Source organism: Nothobranchius furzeri, chromosome 3 (genome assembly GCF_043380555.1).
Source record: "Nothobranchius furzeri strain GRZ-AD chromosome 3, NfurGRZ-RIMD1, whole genome shotgun sequence".
Lineage (NCBI taxonomy): Eukaryota > Metazoa > Chordata > Actinopteri > Cyprinodontiformes > Nothobranchiidae > Nothobranchius > Nothobranchius furzeri.
Genome location: NC_091743.1, coordinates 63,110,894 through 63,127,319, shown reverse-complemented (window position 1 = coordinate 63,127,319; position 16,426 = coordinate 63,110,894). Strand labels below are relative to the sequence as shown.

Genomic DNA, 16,426 nt, shown 5'->3' with positions numbered 1-16,426 from the left:
GACAGTGTGAGGTGAGTTTGTCTTACTGCAGAAATAAAAACACAAACGGAGCGTCAGCAGTCAGACTCAGCTGCTCACCAACACTTGTGTGTGTGTGTGTGTGTGTGTGTGTGTGTGTGTGTGTGAGCGTGAGCATCAGAGGGCTGAACAATAACTTGTAGAATAATTAAAGTCATGCTAGAGAAGCTTCTCTGTGGTGGACCACACCAGCTTCTGCCACAAAAAAAAAAAAAAAATAATAATAATAAAAATGATAATAATAATAATAATAAATCACACACAAAGTTGTGAACATTTTAATTTCCTTTCTGAACTATTTCTGTTGAGAGTTTTAATGTTTAAAATCTGTTAGATTGTTACTGACAGCAGCTACATTTAGGTTTCACTTTCTGTCCTGTCTGAATGCTGCTGCAGCATGGAGGTGTAGTTCTCAGTCATCCTGGACATGATCATCCTGAGAGTTTTAGCTGAAAACAGCTGGACGTTTCTGGATATGTTGGAGACATTTAGCCTCTCATCCCAGAGGCTTCTACCAGACTTTGGTTGTGGTGAGAAACAAACACACTGGTTGTTCTGCAAGTCTTTTTCTTTTTTTCTCCAAAACATGTTTTTGTCTAAGTGAAGGTGATGTTATTGTTCATAGAGTTAAAATTCATGTTGAAGTTAAGATTATTTCATCAAGTAGGACCTGTGGTTAGCTAGCTCATTTAAAACATGTCATGTCTTGAAAGAATCGGAATAGGGAATCGATAGGAAATGGAATCGAAACGGGGAATTGGAATTGGAACCGGAATCATTCAAAATCAAACAATGCCGAACCCTACCCACACAAGACGGTCTACTTCATGAGTGCTGAAGCAGGTTCACATTCTTGCTTATTTTTCAAAGTGAAATTCTGTTGGCTTAAATCATTTTGACTTTTGACATTTTAGAGGCAAATATCCAGAAATTCACTGACTCACACGACTCAGTCGGATCACGCCCACTTGATAAGAGCCTCAACTTTGATTGGCAGCTGTTGTTACAGATAGATGGAGTCAGGGTACCGTATTCTTGCTGCAGCAGCTGAAGGTGCTTGTGTAAGGGATGCTGATCAATGGATTTGTCTAACAACCCCCTACTTCACTTACTTTGCTTTTGTGTTGCAGCATTTGAATAGATTTCATTGCAGAAGCAACACTCAAGTTGGCTTACTGAATGTTGCAGTAGAACAGCAAAGTAGGGAAAGTGGGTTGTAAGACTAAACCCACTTTCCTTTGGCTCCGCCTTTACTGAAACAGCAGCTGTCAATCAAAGTCAAGGCCCTAATCGTGTGGGCGTGATCAATTAGAAGGTGACCAATCCTGCAAGTTTGAACTCATTCTAAGAATAACTAATTTTTCTTAGAAAACAGCCTAAAAGACTTGGAGACGTTGGGCCAAGAAACACGTTTTATTGTGAATACTTATAATGGAGGAGTGTTTTCTGTTTTACCAAACACACCATCAGAGTTCTTGCCACATTGCAGCCAAGGGTGCCGGCGCCCAAAAGAAGACACTTTGTGTTGACGACTTTCTCCAGCTCCAACGAAGGAACCAGCCTCCATCTCATTAGTTTAAGGTTCAGGTCGACCGATGATTCTGCTAGCCTGAAAACGCCAAACAGAGACAAATTCTACATTTAAATATCTTCTGCAGCCGATCTAAACCAGTGAAGTCAATTTCACACACATTCATGCTTTAGATGTTACCTTTTAGGGTCCATGCATTCACTCAGGTTGACCATCCTTGGTCCCATAGCCCCCTTTGGGTTTTTCTCCCAGCCTACACTTTTAGGACACACTAAAATAAAACAAAAATATTGTATGACAAAAAATGGTCTGATTCTGCCACCACAGAGTCAGCAAAACAATTTGAGTAAAACTGCAATGGAAAATCTACAAAACAAGCTAGCTTTTAAATATAAATAGTTATAGTACTCTCACCCCTCCCATCAGCTAAACCACTGATGTGGGGAACCACATCTTACACCAGTGGTGTTCTGTTGCTAAATATGTGAGTGTGTAATTAATGGAGGACCCAGGGAAAGGTGAAAATGCAGCGGACCGACAACCAAATGGTCCAATCGTTGGTTACGGGCCGAGCCGCGTTATTGGCTGAGGTTTTTGGACAAATGCGAGAAAACCACTTCATTTATTTTTCTTTTCCATTTCAAACTAAAAAGAAATTATACATCAACATTAATTTTTATTGTTGAAATACAAATACAAACATGATGCTGAAAAAGCAAATTAACTAACATTTATTCTCTATTTGGACTTAGATTAAGATTTGTAAGAATTATTCCATGAAATAACTTTACTGACTTATATACAGTTTTTTTTTAAGATTTAAATGATGGCAAAGTTGAGCCTCATTCATTTTAAGCATCAGGCCAAGATGGACTAGTAAATCCCCTTCCAAACAGCAGGAAACATGCCTACGTAAACAGAAAAGCTACAATACATTTTACTGCATGAATACAGTGGTGTGAAAAACTGTTTGCCCCCTTCCTGATTTCTTATTCTTTTGCATGTTTGTCACACAAAATGTTTCTGATCATCAAACGCATTTAACCATTAGTCAAAGACAACACAAGTAAACACAAAATGCAGTTTTGAAATGATGGATTTTATTATTTAGGGAGAGAACAAAATCCAAACCTACATTGCCCCGTGTGAAAAAGTAATTGCCCCCCTTGTTAAAAAATAACCCACCTGTGGTGTTTCACACCTGAGTTCAATTTCTGTAGCCACCCCCAAGCCTGATTACTGCCACACCTGTTTCAATCAAGAAATCACTTAAATGTGAGTTGCCTGGCACAGAGAAGTAGACCAAAAGCACCTCAAAAGCTAGACATCATGCCAAGATCCAAAGAAATTCAAGAACAAATGAGAACAAAAGTAACTGAGATCTATCAGTCTGGTAAAGGTTATAAAGCCATTTCTAAAGCTTTGGGACTCCAGCGAACCACAGTGAGAGCCATTATCCACAAATGGCAACAACATGGAACAGTGGCGAACCTTCCCAGGAGTGGGCGGCTGACCAAAATTACCCCAAGAGCGCAGAGACAACTCATCCAAGAGGTCACAAAAGACCCCAGGGCAACTTCTAAAGAACTGCAGGCCTCACTTGCCTCAGTTAAGGTCAGTGTTCACGACTCCACCATAAGAAAGAGACTGGGCAAAAAAGGCCTGCATGGCAGATTTCCAAGATGCAAACCACTGTTAAGCAAAAACAACATTAGGGCTCGTCTCAATTTTGCTAAGAAGCATCTCAATGATTGCAAAGACTTTTGGGGAAATATCTTGTGGACTGATGAGACAAAAGTTGAACTTTTTGGAAGGCAAATGTCCCGTTACATCTGGCGTAGAAGTAACACAGCATTTCAGACAAAGAACATCATACCAACAGTAAAATATGGTGGTGGTAGTGTGATGGTCTGGGGTTGGTTTGCTGCTTCAGGAACTGGAAGGCTTGCTGTGATAAATGGAACCATGAATTCTACTCTCTACCAAAACATCCTGAAGGAGAATGTCCGGCCATCTGTTCGTCAACTAAAGCTGAAGCGATCTTGGGTGCTGCAGCAGGACAATGGCCCAAAACACACCAGCAAATCCACCTCTGACTGGCTGAAGAACAACAAAATGAACACTTTGGAGTGTCCTGACCTGAATCCTATCAAGATGCTATGGCATGACCTTAAAAAGGCGGTTCATGCTAGAAAACCCGCAAATAAATCTGAATTCCAACAATTCTGTAAAGATGAGTGGGCCAAAATTCCTCCAAAGCGCTGTAAAAGACTCGTAGCAAGCTATCGCAAACATTGATTGCAGTTATTGCTGCTAAGGGAGGCCAAACCAGTTATTAGGTTCAGGGGGCAATTACTTTTTCACACAGGGCAATGTAGGTTTGGATTTTGTTCTCTACCTAAATAATAACTATAATTTCAAAACTGCATTTTGTGTTTACTTGTGTTATCTTTGACTAATGGTTAAATGTGTTTGATAATCAGAAACATTTTGTGACAAACATGCAAAAGAATAAGAAATCAGGAAGGGGGCAAATAGTTTTTCACACCACTGTACATTCACCATCACTTAATTAATCTATGATGTGCTGACAGGGAAGACTGAAGAAAACAAATAAATCTCATCTAAACTCAACAAAAACCTTTACTGATCAGCGAGCAGCCTCTTTTCCCAGGCCGCTATTAACATTTAAATTGTTCTCATTGCAAGTTTGATGGATAAAAGAATAACACAGAAGCTTTGCGAGATTAAAAGGAGGCAGATCGTCTCAGTGGAAAGCAAGCCAAAATTCTGTTCATCTTAGTGGCAACACACACTATACGCACACCGCACACTACACGCAATCAGGTGAATGGGTCCAAATGAGGGGACACGCCAAGACGAACGTATCGGCACGCAAACACGAAGAATCGGAGATTACCGGAGTTGCTGGAGAGTTCAGGAAGCTTGATTTGGAAGATGAGACTGTGGTGAATGGAGCGGCTTCCCTGCAGAGTTCTGTCCCTAAAACACAGCACCTCCACTAGGTCCAGTTTAGAGCCCCTAACACACACACACACACACACACACACACACACACACACACACACACACACACACACACACACACACACAGAAAACACTGAAAACAACACATTGCACACAGATATCAGAAAGTTCACACTCTGGGGAAAAAAATGTTTAAAACTAAATTTTGTGAAAGTAAAGAAACATGTGCAACAGCTCCCACGCAGATTGCAAAATAAGTGTTTACAGTAAAATATTTAACCATCATTATGTCCTAATATGGTCATAAAAAGACAACAGATTACACAATAAAATCCCATCCAAGAGGCTAAGTGGAACATCGCGGATACGTTTGAATTCCAGCCAGTTTGTGTTTAGACTGGAGTGTTTAAACTAGTCATGCATCAAACTGGTGGGAGTTTGTGTTACACAACTGCTTCTCCTTGTAAAATACAGAAAGTAAAACTGTATCACTGATGAGTCACAGCTACGACACAACGCTATTGCTAAATAAGTCAGGATGGGAATTCTGACTTAAGGCAATAAAAGTCTATTTGAAATGCATGATCGAGTATAAAAGTCAGAAAAAATGACCAACTGAGCTGCTTGTGCAAAATAAGCTATATTTCTGATATAGCTTAAACTCTTGCATAAGAATCTGTCTCTTTGGTTAAGTCAATCAGGAGAATCTCAGTTCAGTTCCAGCATATCCACCATGTGTCAAAGTGTCCTTGAGCAAAACACAACGCCCACACTGCCCCTGAGGGTGTATGGATGGGTGAATGTGACTTGCAGTATAAAAGCTTTCTGAGAGGTCGGTAAAAATAGGAAAATAAAGTAAATGAGTGTTACACACTACTCTATTTAAAACTGTAGAAACATACTCTCAAGCACTCTTCAAAAGAAAGCTCAATGTGAGTTTTTCATGCAGGCTGAACATGAAAATAGTCTCCTACACCTATCTGTTGCAAAGCCACAACAGAAAGGCTGTTGTTGGTTTAGCATCCAGGAAACAACAGAGAACGCCTCGGCTAGTAGAAGCTAACTGTTAGCTTTAGATAAAACATCCATGTTGCAGAGCGAACAGAGTCAGTGGAAGAGTAACTTTGCTGTTAGCCAATCAGAGGCGTGATGTCCAAATATCAGGAAATAAGACCCCAAATCCTGCCATCTGAAGCTCAGCTCTGATCTGGCTCACTTCTAGTTCCTGAAACTAACGCACTGGTGCTGTTTTTCCTCAGAGTATGACCTACAAGGCATTCATTCCTACTAGAGCCCACTGCAGATGTATTGATCAACACCTTTAAACTTAATTGTTTTTTTCATCCATACTTTACACAAACACCCCTTCAACCATTCATTTTGTTTCTGCAATTCAAACCGTATCGTTAGTTCCTGTTCAGATTCAGATTTCAGATTTATTGGCCAAGTAAAATTGCATTTACAAGGAATTTGGCTTCGGTAGATCTGTTTTTCTATAGTAAAAAAGTTCAAAGGACTCAGCAGAGACCTTTTAGCCTGTCATCTTCATCATCATCAGCGTTATTTATATGGCACTTTTATGATCGAGCCTGCACCAAAGTGCTGAACATAGCAACTTCATAAAACAAATGTCATGAATTAAAACAGCTAACTAAAGCGACTAAAGCTGCCATCTGTTCTTAACCTCTGTGTAAATATTTGAACATGCTCTGCCCAGGACTCCTGGTTGTAAAGCATCCAACATCTTGCACCAACTGCCCACAGGTGTGCGCAAATATTTTCTGTGTAAATCTTTTAAAAATGTCCAAAACAGAAAGTGTAAGCTTACTGATTCTGTAACAGCTCGAGTAAGCCAGCTTAAGAACAGAGCTGCGGTGGGTTTTTGGCAGTGAAATTCCTGCAGCTTAACTTTATTTCCCGTCAGAGTTGGCAGGAAAAACTGAAGTCTGTAAATTAATCAAGCAGATAACTCTTGTCTATCTGTGCATGAATAAAACCAAGTTGGAGCTTAAAATCATGCTAAATGAATTCATCAAATCCAGCGTGTTTATGAAATGTGGTGTTTAGAAACTACAGCTCAAGAACACGACTTCTCCTCTCGTCTCTGAGGGAAAACTCACCACTGCTTCGCCAGAAGGACCAGCAGATTTCTCAGAGGCCAGCCGGGATGCTGGGACAGAGTACACGGATCATAGACGCCTACAGTAACCTGGCAGAGAAAACAAAAACAGGGTGTGTATCTAAAATTATAGAAAGATGAAATAATTATTTGTTATTTTGATGGTTTATCACAGAACCTACAGCCCATTTTTAAACAAACAAGCTAAATGTTGATTTTGTATCGTGGAAACAGTCTTAGTACCTTTTTAGTATCTGTGAAAAATGTCTCCCAGTCCTCGAGCAGGGCCAAGTCAACTGTGTCCTCTGTGTATTTCATTATGAAGTAAGGAGCTACTGTTGTCCTTCTTTTAATACACAATCCATCGTAGGCTTCCTGCAGGGCTGCGATCTGAAACAGAAGTAATTATGTAGCGTTTGTCACAGCAGGTGCTGCATTCTGTCAAACATCACCAGTACGCCATGATTAGCAATAACGTCAATAACAGGCTCTCTTTAAACATCCTTAATTTACAGAATGTGTTTCATTTGGGAGTTAAAGCTGCAACGGCACATTTGGAAAACATTTTGTCATGCCTCTAAACAACGCTCTGACATGTTTATGTTTATGTATTTGGCAGACGCTTTTGTCCAAAGCGACTTACAAATGATAATCGGCATGTTGCCCTTGAGGCTAACAACAATAACAACAACTTGACATCAATCATGCTTATACATTTATTGCGGTGATTAAAAAAAATGTAATTAAGTGGTTCTCTCACATTTGTCTAAAAAAAGAAAAAAAAAAGAAAGAAAAAAAATCTTTCATCAAAATTATTTTAAAGTAGAAAGTAAAAACTTAGTTTCTCATGTCTTGGTAAAACAGATGATAGTCCCAGTCAATGAACTATTCACCCTCCTTCCTTCAAGCATGAAATGGAACAACCTCAGAGGAGCATCTATTTACCTGATGCTGATGCTGATGTCCACATTTTTTTTTATATAGTGAGATTTCAATAACTACATTATTTATTTAGGCTGATCTGAGTAACAAGAAACTGAATCACAGTAAAACTTTCTGTAATGATTAAAGTTGGAAACCACTCGGTTTTTAAATAAACCTGCTGTGGTCTCTACTACGAGTGAAAGGGTTAGGGTTAACCCAAAAAAAGCAGGATTTGGAGTCTTACTATATTCATGATATGCAAATGCATCGCCTGCGATTAGCTAACAGCAACACGACTCTGCTGCCTTCGTTCATGCCTCTTTCTTGGATATAAAAAAATGAAACATTGATGTTTTTCAAAGAATATTGCAAATTTGAAGGAGTTCTGCCATGCTGTGGAGTTGCTAATGCTAACAGTTAGCTTAGCCAAGGCACACTCTGCTCCCTCCTGGACACTAAACCAACAACAGCCTTCCCTGTCACGAGCCAAGATGGGTGACTTTATGAATGCTCATTTTAGGTGTGACGTAGATCTGAGTGGCTTTTCCTGACCTGATCTTTTCCCTGTCTGTTTCCTATCGCGGATAATGCAGGAAGCAGAGATGAAGGCTATTTTCACGTTTGGCATGAATGTAAAACTCAGAATGACCGATCGCATTACAAAAAGAACAAATATTAGGTTTCTCAGTGGTCTTTCGCCTTAAGAGAGGTGATTCAATATTCAAGATCCTTTTATTGTCATTGCACAGGTGTACAACGGAGTTCACTTTGCATCACTAAAGACAGCTCACTTAAGAAGTAGGAAAATATAAGTAAAATACAATAACAAGGCTAAACTAGATGTCACGCACACACTCTCGCTCACACACACATGCGCACACACACCTTTCGCACACACTGCCAGTTTAAGGTACAAAATAATTTAAAAGTATATATATATAAACATGGTAATAAGACGGGTCTAAACTCAAAACTGAAATATAAAGTAAACATACTTTACATGATCGTATTCGCTCTAAATTCCCGCCCTTCAATGGTTAGCTACCTGGAGGATCCCACTCAGACATCACACCCTTCAGCATTAGCTTTTAATATTCCACTACATGCTTCTGAGTTTGGGGCAAGTCGTGGATATTTTGAAATTCAAGTTTAAGTTTGAATGAGAAGAAAATGTGTCAAAAGCATCTCCAAAGTGTCCAATTAAAAACATCAATTATGGTCGAGGGGTAAAATGTATAAAACATGAACCTGCACTGCAGAGAAAACGTTCTCTAGATTGACGGGCGGCCGGATGATCTTTATCCCCTCCGGGAAACAAAGTGCCGGGAAGCAGAACCAATAGTAGAAATGGTACTTCTTCAGGTCCTACACATAGGTGGTCAAAAGGATTTAAAAAGTGGTAAAAATGCTAAAGAAAACTAGTCAACTTATAAACATGGAAATGAGAGATGTGTATCATATATTTATACATACTGCAAAGGTCAGCAGAATAAATTTGCTAAGGATAGACGGTTTCTTTAGCGCAGCTCCAGACTGTATAGCATCCCATATCTACACAGCAAAAATAGAGGAAGCCTCAGTTGTTAAATATTCTTCTCCACAGATAGTCTTCTACCTTGTGAGGTTATTAAAATACATATTTGTGTGTATAAACACTCCCCGTGGACGTTCTTTACCTCTTTGGCTTCTTTCTCCAGCAGAGCCTTCTTATCAGTGGCCTTAAAGGCATCAAGAGTGTTGGTGTTGTACAGCGTTCCAGGAGCGGGACAGCAGCGAGCGGGAGTTGGACCATCACTAGTTATGGAGAACATCAGGTTTAATTAGAAAGTAATGGCATTAGTTATTTCATGACAAGAAAATCAATAACAGCAATTCCAACATGCTGCATAAATAACCACTGAATCCATCATTAACAGTAGGTTTGCACAAACAACTTGTGTTTCCACCTTCTGTGTTAAGCTTGGATCTCTCAGCCCCTCTCTTTACCCTGCTGTGCCGTGATGGCACACAGGTGAGTTTGAATTATTGCATGAATATCTGACAGTGATTGAGTGTTTATGAGTGTGTTGATTGTTTCATGAAGCTGATTTGTTCCAGGCTCCCAGTCTGAGATTTAAACACCAGCTTCCTCCACCACCTGCAGCTTTTTCTCCCTCCGTATTCAATTTCAGCTTCCCTCTCGATCTGCTTGGTGTGTACAGAGGGGTGTTCCATAAAGAGACAAGAGGGGGTGGGCAGCATCTCTGTTTAAGTCTGTCTCTCCTGTTATGCAAATTTAGGAGCAATTTTTTTGCCTTACTTCTTGCATAAATTAGAATATGGTGCAAAAGTTAATTTTTGTCAGTAATTTAGCTTAAAAGGTGAACCTAATATATGAGAGAAAATCATTTCATGCAAAGCCAAATATTTCAGTCTTTATTTGTTATAATTGTGAAGATTGTAGCTTACAAAGTCTCAGACAATTAGAATACTGTGAAAAGGTTCAATAAGCTCAAAGTGTTACTCTCTAATCAGCTAATGAATCCAAAACATCTACAAAGGGTTCTGGAGCCTTTAGATGGTCTCTCAGTCTGAGTTAAATTATTAAATAAAATAACTTTTTTCACCATATTCTCATTTTTAGAGCTTCGCCTGTACTTGAGATCATAAATTATAGACTCACAAGCCTTTGTTTTGTTAGTCTGTTTTGCAAAAGCTTCAACCTGAAATATGTCATTAAACCTTGTCAGGATATGTGTTCCCAACAGCCCTTGGGGCCATCTAAAAGAGGAACCATGTGCTTTCGTACACATCCACTAAATAATAAGTTAATGTTTCCGACTGTGAAATTCAGATCTGTGCTGACAAAATTGATTGTTCAATACCAAATTATCATCATCATCATCATCATCATCATCAACCTTTATTTATAAAGCACATTTAAACGGCGCCAACGCCAACCAAAGTGCTGTACAAGACAATACATCACCAAAATAGATAAAACAAATAAAAACTAGTAAAAAATAAATAAAAAACAGGAAAGCACAAGGGTTAAACACTCTCAGCCGGGAAGGCCAGGGAATAGAAATATGTCTTCAAACGTTCTTTAAATACATATACAGTCTGGAGCTTCATTATATTGAAGCTCATTTCAACATGAAAGTATAGGGTGAATAATTTTTTAAAAGCCTAGAAAGAGTAAAGTAGACTTAATAAGTTGCTTTCAAAACATTTAACGGATCCCCTAAAATCCCTGGAATGACTGTTGTGGGGCTTCAGCTGTTACTGGAGAGGAGAGGCACAGAGGTGGAAGGAGGAGAGAAAACTCTGCAGGTGCGGGCTCAAGAGCTAGAAAATGTGGCACTCGTTCCCTCTTTCAGGAAAAACACAAGCTGGCTGAGACATCCGTGCCTTAGAGCGACTCCTTCCTGCTAGAATAATAATGTGCTGCCAATTTAAGTACAGTGCAAATGACCTGTAGGTATGCAACAGTTGCATACTGATTCTAATGTTTATCACAGAGAGCTGACAAAAGGTGTCTCACTTGAAGTTTAGGCTAAAGACATCTCATTGCTCCGTCAGAATAAAGGCGATAAAAAATTGCTGCCACCCAGCAGTCGGAATTAGAACTACAGCACATTCATTAATGTTTACACGTAAACTCTCAATAAACAAAATGATACGCTGCTTTTAAATATTGATTCAGTATCATAACATGAAATATTGCAATATTTCTGTGTACTGATACTTTCTTACAACCCTAGACTACACTGTTCTTCAAATCCAAAATACTGAAATTTGAAGATCTGGTTATATTTAGAACAGTTTAGTTCATGTTTAAAATAAAGCACCACCACACCCTCTGCTAAAAATGTTTTAAGGAGAGAGGATGAACATACAAATCATGAGGTTCAAGCAGTCTCTTGTTTGTCCTACTCTTAAAGGTAGGCGGTGTTTGTGGGATGGCCTCAGTAATGAACTCAAAGAGAGTAGCAGCAAGAAAAAGTTTTAAAAAATGGTACAACGAAATTTCTACTGCACAATATATGAAGGATAGATGAAATAATAATTGTCGTTGATAGGATGATTGGGATTCAGATGCTTTTTGAGTGTATAAGTTCATAAAAATGTTTGGTGTGGTGTTCATGTTGTTATAACTGAGGTAGGCAGGTAGGTGGATAGACAAACCAACAGACAAATAAATAAATAAATGAATAAATAAATTAGATGTAGCTGGCCACGCCCATCCATCCCTGCTCATGCAGCTATAAGCTGAGAAGCTCCAATATCTGGAAGTAGCTTGGAGTAGAGCCCCAGCTCCTCCAGCAGCAGCTCTCGCTCGCACATGAGAGGTGGTTCTAACCTACTTTCCCCGTTTGTGACATCACAAACAGGGACTATTTGAAATAGCTTGTTTTGAGGCACATAATTCCTAGAACTAAACACTAACGGGAAAACAGATGGACAGGCTTTTCACATTTGGACTCTTTAAAGGGACAGTAAAGCCCACAAGGCAGCATAATAAAAATGCAAAAGGCGGGTTTTGCATAATGTTTCCTCGTTAAAATAGCTGAAATTACATGTTCACTTGCCCAAGTGGTATAACAGCATTTTGTGCATTTAAAGAATGCCTTAAACATATCTTTTTCAACATGACACATTTCATCATACTCACGCATCAAATGCACTGAACTCCAAAGTCAGACGGGTTGGTAAACTGTCTGGATCACCTATCAGACAGAAACATGGACAAATCTTTTTAATTCAACTCAGAAACCAAGGTCTATCTTTTGAAGTCCATATGTGGAAGCAGCTCATGGCAGACATCAGCCTGGTGACATCATCAGACCACTCTCCTCACCGTTGTAATAGTATCCTTTGATACATTTGGGGCTTTCATCCAATCTGTAGTCACTGAGTTTCTTCTGAGTGAGTTGGTGCCAGAACCCTGCCTCCAGAGAGCTGCTGAAGGGTGCAAACTGCAGCTTGAGGTCTGAAGTGGAAGATGATGCTTCAGTGCTGTCAGACGCCATCATAGCGTCACTGATCCAATTCTACAAACTGGGAAATAAAGCCGAAGTAAAGGCTTTACAAGCAAACACATGAATGGGTTGTTTTTATGTAATTTTTTTAACCTTGGCACACAAAAGCACTTTACAAGTGCACTTTTCATTCAGATTCAAACTTACATTCACTATTCCGAACAGAGCTGCCACACGAGCCCAGCAGCATGGCATTAGTTTTATAAAACCATGGTTTAACATGACGATACGAGCCCTACAATTAGAGGAAGATCCTGAGAGACTACCACCTACGTAACAGTTCTTTCAGCTGCCAGGTTTATAATGGTCCCTTGTGAAATAAAACAATAAAACAAAACACTTCATAACAATGATCCTATTCAGTTCAGTCTGTCAGTTTTCAAATTAATAATTTATTTCTAATGCCTGATCATAGCCAATAAGATACTCTGGTTAACTGCAGAAGTATTTTTCTTTCATGCCTCAAACACATATCGGTCTGTTGTATGAAAGATGAATTAATAGAGCTGAGAAGACATGGTACCAGAAAAACATACTACAGAAAAATTTGGGAGATGTTTTTTACAAGTTTAACAAAATAATTGGAATAGCTTCATATTAAAGATACTTTAGCCTTCAGATTGAACAGATATTGTGTAATTCAGGTGCACAGTAAATATTTTAGCACTGATGTTTTTTTCTTCTTCACTTCAAGTAAGCACCCAGCCTAAACACCATGGTGGCAATTGGATCTAATGTTAATATTCTGATGCATGAAACCTCACGGCATCCCCAGGTGTTCTTTTGTTTTACCATTTAGGATGTAGTCATAAGACGGTTTCCCTACTCGTCCAGTCATAGGGGGTTTATTCCCAATATTCCCAATCAATTTCCCTCTGGGATTAATAAAGTATTTTTGAATTTAAATTTGAATTATTAATATGCAACTAGTAGCTTAGAAAAACAAAAATAAAAAATGGCAGGATGAGATGACTACAGGTAGTAGTCAGGTATATGCATCTGACACATTTTATTTTCCTGATAAACACAAAAGAATAAAATACTAATTATTGGTATTCAGCCATTAGAATCATTTTGGTCTGCTAAAATGGACAAAACAAAAAAACAGGTCAAGATCATATCCTTTTGCAATTTTATGAGGCAAGCTAGAGGAGAAACTTATTTTTGATGATGTGACACTTTTTGATACAACACCCTGTCTGGTTAGAACAGTTTTAGCAGCAATAAGGTGGCCTAGTACATCATGTTCAAAACATCATAGCCAAATTAGCTTACTCTAGATTAAACTCTAAATTTAACCATGTGATCTTTCCCTTTAAACTGTCATTTTAGTTCATAAGCGTATGATTCTAACATCCACAGGGCTTAATTTATTGAAAGTCAAGTGAAAAAAGATTAAAAACAAGAAAAGCTGATGGATAAAGATTGATATTGTATTGTCGGTTTTTGCTATTCCATTTCAAACACAGAATATTCATTTTTATATCATTTCAGTGAAAGCAGAAGCAAATGTAACTCAGCTTAAACGTTCGTAAAATACCGAAATGAACCTCTCCAAAGACCAAAACAATTAAAATAAAATAAAAACACGCAGAAATAACAGACACGCAATAATACTGGTAAACTTTGCCGCTGACACTCATACTAATATGCTAAACTGCTAAAAGGCTTTGTGCACTCACCCTCAGATGTGACTTCCAGGTTTAGTTGATCATGTGACCGCAGAACTAGTCAACAGCGCGGTGCACTGTGGGTAAGTAGCTCCGTCAGCTAGCTACTGTGGCTGCTTCTGAGTTTTACGGAGCGTGAATCAACGAGTAAAACACAAAAAACCAAAACACAAACAAAAACGCGCAAACCACGAAGCAGGAGAAAACCGATAGAAACCTGTACGTCCCGTTTCTTTTCATTTCGGATGGCCAAACGGATCCAGCGGCGTGCTGCCGCTGCTGGAGGAAGCTACTAAATATACACTTACCATGAGTTTCATACGTAATACACTAGTGGTTGAACGGGTCTTCTGTGGTATTGTAAAAATGCTAGACAGGACTCACAAGTCTTCGGTTTCGGTTTTTCCTGTCAACCTCGTAAGAGGAAAGTCGTGAATTCACATGCGCTAGTGGGTTAGGGAGGGTCTGTAAAAACGCAGCTCGGTAAAAAAAAAAAAAAAAGAATAGTGCAGAGGTAAAATAATAATACAGTTGCTTAATAAATAGTCTTTACAACACACCTGTACTGGGATCGCCGCTGTTGTTTCCCATTCGTTTCAGTATTTAGGTGAACGTTCTACTGTTTGTTTTCAAGCCTTTACCTGTATGACTTTTGCACTCCCACACTTCAGCCAGAGCCCCTGGGTCTGCACATAAATTGATCTGGGGCACTTTTTATGGTCCAGGCTCAAAAACTGGTGAAGAGTTGTGATGGTACTGACCCCGAGTCAGAGGAACAGCCTACCTCTGCAAATTAAAGCGACTCAGATCATTGATCTTATGAAATCTCTGCTTCAGACTCATTTCTTCATGTCCTTTTAGTCTTGGACAAACAGGAAGTCTTGGCTTTTATAATACAATCTATTGATATGTTGCTTCTTTTTATTATTTATTAATTAAAATCTTATAAAGAACTTGGCGCAGGTATGGTTGCTTTTAAACATGCAACAACAAAACTGACTCGACCTTTCTATAAAGAATAATAGGTAAAATATGTTTTCTACTTCTTTCAAAGAAGCACCAGTTTCTTTTCTACACAATAAAATCACAATTTCTTCCCCTTTTTAAAGCACATACACATACATTCAAGCTTCTAAATACTGCATTTACAAAGTTAATGAATATGATGAAAGAATTTTGGAAGAATTCCTGCTGGCTTCTATTTTAAGTGATTGCTCATCCAGGTCATTAAAGAGGACAGAAAGTCCTAAAGCAGCCAAAAAGCTTATTTTATTTTTATTTTATTTTTTTATTTTTTTTTTTACTTTTATCAGTGCAGCCACTGTCCCTTGTGTGTAATATTTGCATTAGGTATTCTTTGTGTAATGAGTAGAAAAATGGGTTGAAAGGGTAACTTGTCATAAGATAGTAGACATATCAAGCCCAGCAGACCTAAACTTAGCGCCTCACTGCTGAGACCTGTAATGTTGAACAAAACAGGTTAGATTATTCAGAATTACTAACAGCTTACATTTGTAACTGAGAAGTATCAAATGAAGTCAAAATGAATAAACAATATAAATCTGATGTTTATTTTAAAAGTTCCTCACAATGTATTATTAACTGCAAACCATACCCCCACCCCCCCACCCCGGCTTAAGGTGCATCCAGTTTAAATTATCCATAGTTTTTCTTCTTCTGTCTTTATCTTAAGTCAGTTCTCTTGTTCATCACAGACTGCAGAACTTCCTTAAAGCAGCAGTGTTGCACATAAATACTCCAGTGTGCAGCATACATGCAATTAACAAATTACCCTGCAAAGGAAAGCAAGTAACAAGAAACCTTTGTGGAAAATACAGTTTAACCAGACATTATGATTGCATTTTTATTTATTTATTTCTTGGAAGACGTAAACATATTCAAACAGGCACTATGATATTTTCACACAGACAGCCATGATTTTATACAGCAAATCAGTAAATCATTTTATTGTATGAGTGGAGTTTGCTTGGTTAGCAGCATTTAGTTTGTTTTGTTTTGAAATAGCAGTTAAATGCTAATTTTCTGCTTGATCCATTTGGACTTTTTGAGAGGCTTTTTTATTTTTCTTGTGCTGCTCCCTTTCTCCCAAACATGAGGGGATATGATCTGCTGCACTTTGGGGCTCCACTACATT

General features: G+C 38.6%; 1 protein-coding gene across 3 annotated transcripts in view; it reads right to left on the bottom strand.

Annotated features, from left to right (window-relative positions):
* atg7 (ATG7 autophagy related 7 homolog (S. cerevisiae)) overlaps positions 1-14,959 on the bottom strand; it is an 87,625-nt gene extending 72,666 nt beyond the window's left edge. Inside the window, exons 1-11 of one of the 3 annotated variants that reach the window (XM_015959077.3) lie at positions 14,832-14,959; positions 12,421-12,620; positions 12,235-12,289; positions 9,257-9,374; positions 9,054-9,131; positions 8,829-8,945; positions 6,900-7,046; positions 6,658-6,746; positions 4,470-4,591; positions 1,730-1,820; positions 1,483-1,627 (exon numbers count right to left, since the gene is read on the bottom strand). In XM_015959077.3, coding sequence (XP_015814563.3) covers positions 1,483-1,627; positions 1,730-1,820; positions 4,470-4,591; positions 6,658-6,746; positions 6,900-7,046; positions 8,829-8,945; positions 9,054-9,131; positions 9,257-9,374; positions 12,235-12,289; positions 12,421-12,595 — 1,137 coding nt within the window. In that variant the 5' untranslated portion in view covers positions 12,596-12,620; positions 14,832-14,959. Of the gene's footprint in view, positions 1-1,482; positions 1,628-1,729; positions 1,821-4,469; positions 4,592-6,657; positions 6,747-6,899; positions 7,047-8,828; positions 8,946-9,053; positions 9,132-9,256; positions 9,375-12,234; positions 12,290-12,420; positions 12,621-14,283; positions 14,505-14,579; positions 14,715-14,831 lie in introns of those variants that run through there. The other 2 variants (XM_015959076.3, XM_015959075.3) reach the window with 2 other exon arrangements.
* Positions 14,960-16,426: the final 1,467 nt, after the last annotated feature.